The sequence below is a fragment of the Papio anubis genome, chromosome 16 (assembly GCF_008728515.1).
Source record: "Papio anubis isolate 15944 chromosome 16, Panubis1.0, whole genome shotgun sequence".
In the NCBI taxonomy this organism is placed as follows: Eukaryota; Metazoa; Chordata; class Mammalia; order Primates; family Cercopithecidae; genus Papio; species Papio anubis.
Window position 1 is genome coordinate 40,753,175 of NC_044991.1, and position 7,037 is coordinate 40,760,211.

At 61.8% G+C, this 7,037-nt stretch overlaps 1 protein-coding gene across 1 annotated transcript in view; it reads left to right on the forward strand.

Moving 5' to 3' along the window:
- RRBP1 (ribosome binding protein 1) overlaps nt 1-4,640 on the forward strand; it is a 68,244-nt gene extending 63,604 nt beyond the window's left edge. The window contains exons 26-30 of the mRNA XM_031656022.1: nt 1,543-1,650; nt 2,370-2,453; nt 2,845-2,943; nt 3,497-3,640; nt 4,099-4,640. Coding sequence (XP_031511882.1) covers nt 1,543-1,650; nt 2,370-2,453; nt 2,845-2,943; nt 3,497-3,640; nt 4,099-4,137 — 474 coding nt within the window. The 3' untranslated portion in view covers nt 4,138-4,640. The remainder of the gene's footprint in view (nt 1-1,542; nt 1,651-2,369; nt 2,454-2,844; nt 2,944-3,496; nt 3,641-4,098) is intronic.
- Nucleotides 4,641-7,037: the final 2,397 nt, after the last annotated feature.

Genomic DNA, 7,037 nt, shown 5'->3' on the forward strand with positions numbered 1-7,037 from the left:
TGCTCCCACTCCATCTCCTGTCCCCTGGCTACCTGGTCCCCTGTTCAAGGTAGTGAGAGCTCTGGGTGTCCGCACTCCCTGTGAGCCCATTGTAGTCAGCTGAGGGCATCAGGGACATTGCAGTCCCTGGCGTCACAAGACCAGGAAGCCTGGGGGTTCCTCCTGACCTGGCCACCCATCGCCCTGGGGCTCTCAGCAAGTCCCGTGCCTTCTGTGGGTTTTTCTCACCTCAGTGACAGCTCAGATCAATTCAGTGAAAGCCACAGGCATGCAGGGAAGACCTGCTCCACGCCCCGCCCGGTGCCAGGTGCAGAGAGCAGCCCCGTTGGCAGACCACAGGAGCTCTGCCTGTGCAGGCGGCCTCTTGAGTCCCTCCTGGGATTCAGCTCAGGTGTCTGATGCCAAGTCCCAGCTCCTTGGCAGATTCCACGCAGCCTCACCGGATCTGGTACCGCCCCAAGACTGGTGCTGTGCGCAGCACCCTGTGAGGCTGCAGACATGTTCTGTTTGATCTGCAGTGTTTTTTTAAATCTTGAATTAGTTGTCAACAGGGAGAAATTGGGAGATTTTAAATAAAAATGGGCTGGCATTCCCCCTGCAGCAGCCGGTGAGTCTGGCACACGCTCCCAACACCCTGGGTCCCCCTTGGTCATTCGGGTCTTACCCGGGCCAGAACACCAGAGGGCAGTGCTGCCCAGGCCAGGTCTCCTGTGTCTAGGGGCCACTCACTGAAGCCTTGGCTGAGCAAAGTCTGGGTGACAGGCCCTGGGGGTGTGGCCCAGGCCGGGGGTGTGCAGAGAAAACCCCCTGGAGTTTCTGTTGTCTTCCAGCTGTGCAGCTTGGCATTTGTGTTGGGAGGGGCTGTTCAGAGGGAGGGAAGAATGTGTGGGGTTCCCACGTACCTGGGGTGGCCCCTCAGCGCAGGGCCTAAGACCACCTATGTTCCCTGGTGAGCTTATGCCAAGGGCGCCACCCAGGTCTCCAGTTGGAACCTCTACCCCAGCCTCTCAAGTGACACCTGCCCTTCAAATTGCAGGCCCAGTGGTTTGGGGGCAACCAGATATGTCACCCACTCCCAGTGATGGAGCTCAGGGATAGGGGGACCTTGTTAGGCAAGAATGTCATCTCACAATGTTTTCTAGACCCTAGAAAGGGCTCTGAGCAGTGGACTGCGTCCTTGAAGGAGAAACGGGGAGTGCAGACAGCGTGGCGGCCACCCCCCCATTCCATTGGGATTCATTTGCTCTGTGGGCCGTGCTCATCAGGGCTCCCCTCACTCCCAGGGAGGCCTCCGTTCCGGCTGGGCTTGGAGCAGAGCACATGGGTCTCATTAGCCCAGAGGTTTGGTGGCCTTGGTTTGGCTCAGGTTGGCGGGGGGTCTGGGGGGGACCCAGACTTAAGTCACAGTTACTAAGCCAGGTCCCCTGAAGGAACTTTGGCTGTCGAGAGCAGCCACGGTCCTCCGAGGGGGTCCCTGCAGGAGTGAGCATGGTAGGTGTGCGACTGGCCGTGCATTTGCAAACCCACCCCTTCCTGTTCCAGGTCAGGCAGCAGTTGAGTGAAATGAAGAGCCACGTAGAGGATGGTGACATAGCTGGGGCCCCAGCTTCCTCCCCAGAGGCCCCCCCAGCCCAGCAGGACCCTGCTCAGGTTAGGGTGGTGAGCCGGTCCCCAGACACATCACTAACCCCAGGAAGAATGCAGGTTCTGCTGCCCCTGTTCTGACTAAACCCCACACCGGCTGCTCCGGCCTCCGCTGCTTCTCCATCCCACCTGCTTTGCCCCGAGTGGGTCACCCAGGTTCGGAGAATGCCGCAGAGCACGGGACAGGAAGGTGGCCAGGTGGAGAGGCTGGAGGAGTGGGGGGAGGTAGGACTCGAAGAGGGAGTCCGCGATTTGGGGTCTGCACCTACTGGGCTGGGGGAGCAGCCCTGAGCAGGGTCTGCAGCCACCGAAGGGGACTGTCTCCCACTGCAGCCCTGGCTGGGACATCGCTAGCAGGATATTCACCCTCCAGAGTTTTGAGCCTGGCGATAGCCACCACGAGCCCTCACCGAGAGGCAGGGCTGTCCCTGGGGTGGCCGCGGTGTGGCTGCTGGGGTTGTGGCCGTGGGGCCGGGGCTCGGAGGCATCTTTCTTGTCCTGTGAGTCTCATTAAAGGCCCCTGAGGTTGCAGAGGCCCCATCGGCTGCTCCTGAGCCACACCCAAGTCTGTACCAGGGGCTAAGGTGCCATCTCCCCAGCGAGGGGAGCACTGGGCCAGGAAAGGGGAAGCTAGAAGCAGCTAGAGAGCGGGGCCTGTGCTGGAGCCCTGGGCCCCGGAAGGTTCCTCACCGGGTTGCCGGGTTATGTTTGTGGTGTTTGCACAGCTGAAGACGCAACTGGAGCGGACAGAAGCCATCCTGGAGGATGAGCAGACGCAGCGGCAGAAGCTCACGGCTGAGTTTGAGGAGGTCAGGCCCTGCCTCGTGACTCTCAGCCCCCATCAGTCCCTGGGCCCTGAATCTCCAGGGAACAAGTGGGTCAGCCCTGCCCCCCTCGGCTGTGCCCAGCAGCACCTGGCTGGGCCTGGGCCTTGGCCTTCTAGGCAGCAGTGGATGGGGCCCGGGCAGGTGGAACACAGGCTGGAGGCACCTTGGGAGCCCTGTGGGTGGTCTGCATCCCTAAGGAGTCTTGAGGGCCTGGGGCTGGGGTCAGGACTGGTGAGTCCGTCCCACTCATTCCAGCTACAGGATGGAGCTGTTGCTCCATCAGGCTGGGGGTGTCCTCTGGTCCCCAAGCGTGCTCAGTAGGGTCTTGACAGCACAGCCATTTGTAAGACGTCTCACTTCCCTCTCTGGCAAGGCTCAGACCTCGGCGTGTCGGTTACAAGAAGAGTTGGAGAAGCTCCGCACAGCCGGCCCCCTAGAGTCTTCAGAAACAGAGGAGGCCTCCCAGCTGAAGGCAGGCAGGGGCTGGGGCGGGGGTCACACCTGTGGGGTCTGCTCTGGGGCTGGGGCCACTCTTGGCCTCGGAAAGGGGCCAGGAAGGGGAGAGCCGACCCCGCCGGCACCTGCCCTCGGCACTGGTTCCCCTTGTCACTCCCCGGGGCTGGGGTGGGGGCTCCTAGCCCTGCAGTGTCACATGGTCACATGGCAGCCATTAGTCCGGGTGGCTGTTGAAATGTGAATCATGGAGAACGGGAAGTGCGTTCCTCAGCCACATGTCTGGCGCTCAGTAGTCAGGTGTGTCTCCTGTGCTGCCTCGGACAGTGCAGAGTAGATGGCTCCTGCCCCAGGAAGGTCTCCTGGTGGTGCTGAGGGCGCAGGACACAGCCTTGACGGGCAGCATGGGCGATTTCCTCCCTGTGGTCACCACCTGTCTCTGGGTGACCAGCAGTTGCCTTCCTTGTGTCCCCAGAGGGCTCCAGCCCCTGGCATCAGGGTCCTGTGGGCATCGCTGGGGTGGCCCTCCCACTGGTGCAAGGGCTGACCCCCGTCAACCTTCTGACCATCAGGAGAGACTAGAAAAAGAGAAGAAGTTAACAAGTGACCTGGGACGTGCTGCCACCAAACTGCAGGAGCTTCTGAAGACGACCCAGGAGCAGCTGGCAAGGGAGAAGGACACAGTGAAGAAGCTGCAGGAACAGCTGGAAAAGACAGTGCGTGCCTGGCCCCAAAGCAGGGCGGGAGGAGTCCGAGCTGCTGGGAGCACTGGGCCGGGAGCCCCAGGGGAGGCAGGACTGGGAGAGGCAGAGCTGGGCAGAGGTAGTGGGGCCAGAGACTTCCTCACGAGTGCTTCAGCCCACCCAGCCCAGCACCCACCCTTCTGGGGTTCCCTTGCCGGTCTCCCTGCTGGCCCAGGTCTTCACTTTGTACCTGTGTGGGCCCCTTAGCCAGCGCCCCAGCCCCTGCCCTGCAGGATGATGGTTTCCCCTCGGCTCCCACCAACTCCTCCCTGTCCCCCAGCCCCGGGGGTCTGTGGCTCCTGTTCTCCGAGGGACTGGAGTGGCTTGAGGGGGTCAGTCCGGGGAGGGACCGATGGCCCAGGGGGAGGGCAGGGGGTTCTGCTGTGGCTCGTGGCCCAGCCCCCCTTCACGCCACCTGCCTTTGTTCACAGGAGGACGGCAGCAGCTCAAAGGAGGGCACCTCTGTCTGAGTCTCCTCTGTGGAAAAAAGTTACTGTTCAACTTACCAAAATGCCTTACACATTCCTTACAAATACACCGACCAACCTACACAGCGTTATCCAGGCCCAACTTCCGGTAGCTCCGAGAGAAGCCATGAGAGATGAGAGTCTCTTACAGCCACAGAAGTAGACCTTCCAGAGCCCCCGTTTGTTAACGAACCTGTGTCACGTTTGATAAACACTATCCTGGGCGCAGCCCTGGGCCACCACCGAGTGACGCCAAAGTCCTGGTTGGCTCTGACAGCCCCGTGGGTGTGTGGGAGGCCGGGCACTCTGGGGTCTGTCTGTCAGTGCAATCGTTTCGTGTTTTTTCAGCGGGGCGGGACGGGAAGCGGGTGGGACCGGGCAGCCAGTTCTCGAAGGCTGTGGGGCCGACTGGAGGCCACAGCCCCTCACCCCTAGACATTGCCAGCGAGAACTGACGTGCGACCTCCTGGGTGTTGATGCCATTAAAACCAACGTTGGTGCCCGGTGCTGTGGTCTCATCTGGTCGTCTGCTGGGGCTTCCCCACCCGCTGTTGGGCCCAAGATGAAGAACCAAGGGGTGGGGGCGTCCTCGGGGAGAGAGCAAGTGTGGGCCTCAGTTGCTTTGAAGGCAGGGTGTCTGCAGCTCTGCGTAGTGTGGGGCTGAGACTTGCTGCTTCCGGGGCCCCCAGCAGTTTTCCCTGTCACCTCCCAGACCTTAGTGCCCTCCGGGCAGGATAAGGGAGCAGGGCCTGCTACGCCTGAGAGCCAGACACATTGACTGCTGTCCCGCATCCCGGAGGGGCTGAGGTTTGTGAGTGCGGCTGGTGGTCTGGGCTGCTGTGTGACGGAGGTCTGGGAATGAACAAGGGGTCTCTGTCCTGGCTGGGGCTTGAACAAACACCCACACTCCAAGAGGGTGGGCCAGGGCTAGAGCAGCCCACCGCCTGCCCCTGGGAGGCAGCGTTTCACCTGCAGAAGCCAGCTTAGGTTTGCCACGACCCTCAGACCCAGTGTCCTCAGCGGCCCCTGACAGCGTGGTCCTTGGCCCCAAGAAGTGTGTGTCTTTGAGTGTAAGCAATAGGAACCTGGAGCTTAGTCCACAAAGAGACATCAGAGGCTCAGTCACAGTAGGGCCCCAACCAAGTCCGGAATGGAAGGCGGGTCTACCTTGACCAAGGACTGTTCACTTTCATCTCCCTGCCAAGCCTCAGAATCTTGGGAGAGGGTCTTTTTGGCTGAACTTGGCTGGGGGACAACTGGGCTCTTGGATGGCAGGTCCTGCAGGATGGCATTATGAGAAGGGTGCTGTCGGGGACCGTGGCAGCAAGAACCGGGGTCTCCACAGCCTATGAGCATGGCAGGTGGCCTGCTCTGGGATCTCTGTCACGCATGGCCCTTTCAGTTGATGGCAGTGACTCGGGGGTGGTTTTCACAACCTCAAGACCTAGGGAGGCCCTGTGGTGTGCATCTGTCTGCCTCCCTTGCTCAGCCCCCCACACGGCTTCTGCCTGCAGCCTGGGACTGCTTAGCCTCAAACTGCTCGGCCCAGCCCTGGCGCCAGCTCTCAGGAAGTGCCTGTGGACCACCCAGCCGTGGTGTGTGGCACTGTGTGTCATGGCTGTTCTTGGTGCTGGGAATCCTGGGAAGGTCCCTGGAGAAGTGGGCTTAAGTTGAGCTCCCAGGAAAAGCAGATGTGTGTGAGGTGAGGGAGGCTGGCACTCAGGCAGCAGCAGCATAGAGGCATGGAGGGGGGCCAGGTTACCAAGGCCAGTGGGGCTGGACCGGGGAGGCAGTACAGCCATTGAGGTTTCTCAGTAGGGAGAGCCAAGCCTGCCTGTTGTAGAACTCTAGAGGAGGCTGAAGCAGAAAGGGATCCCACGGTCTTGGAACATTGACATCCTGGCTTCTGGCTGGGGGACTGAGTAGCAGGAAGTGCCTGCAAGGACACCTGATGGCTGCCCGTTCCCAGCCCCGGTCCTCCCGGTGAGGTGCACCCCGCCCCCTCCCCGGGCTAAAGGCTGGGCAGGTTCAAAGCCACCTCTCTGACACGTGGCTAGGCCCCACAGCCTGGGAGGTTAGTACTTGCGGGGCAGCGCTGGGCTCTGCAATGTGGGGAGCCTCGGGGAGAGCACCCGGGGCTGAGTGCTCTGCAACAGCCACTGGGCCCTCTGCGTCCGCACCCCCATGCGTCTAGTACAGGGGGCTGAGTGGGAGCACAGGTTCTGGGTGAGGGAGGCCGCCTGCAGGAGGCAGAACCCCACACGTGGGTGGCCATAGGTCAGGTCAGTGGTGTGGGCCCCGGTGAGTGTGGGGAACAGGCAGACCTGTGTGCTGCAGCAGGGCTGCCACTGAATCGCCCCATCGACCTGCCACACCGCGAGACTGAGCGCCCCGTGCTGGACTGATGCCCTCTGAAGGCACAGGAGTGGGGCAGGGGTACCCATTTTGAGCAGAGGAAAGGGTAGACCTTGGCGAAGGAGAAGAGATGCTGGGGTGCCATGCTGCCGCTTCTGTGGCCACCTGCTAGGAGCCCCGGGTCTGTGCATGCAGAAGGGAGGAAGCTGAAGGCAGGTAGCACGGGGTGTAGGACTCCTGTGCGGCTGGCCCGGGAGTTCAGGAGAATGCCACTTGGGAGCTTTTCTCCTGCAGCTCCAGTTCTAAGGGCTCATCACCTGTTGTCCCCACCTGCCCCAGCAGGGCCAGAGCAGTCCTTAGGCCCAGCAGTGGGCAGAGGGAGCCGAGTCTGCCAGGCTGCCGGCTGGGCCCTGCCTCAGGTGGGCCGGGCCTCAACTGTCCCAGGCCAGGTTCCATGTCAGGCTCTGGGGAAGCCAGCTGAGGCGCAGCCCTCACAGACTTCCTGCAGAAGGGGCTAGCAGCCTCCCCAGCCCCACGGCATTCCCTAG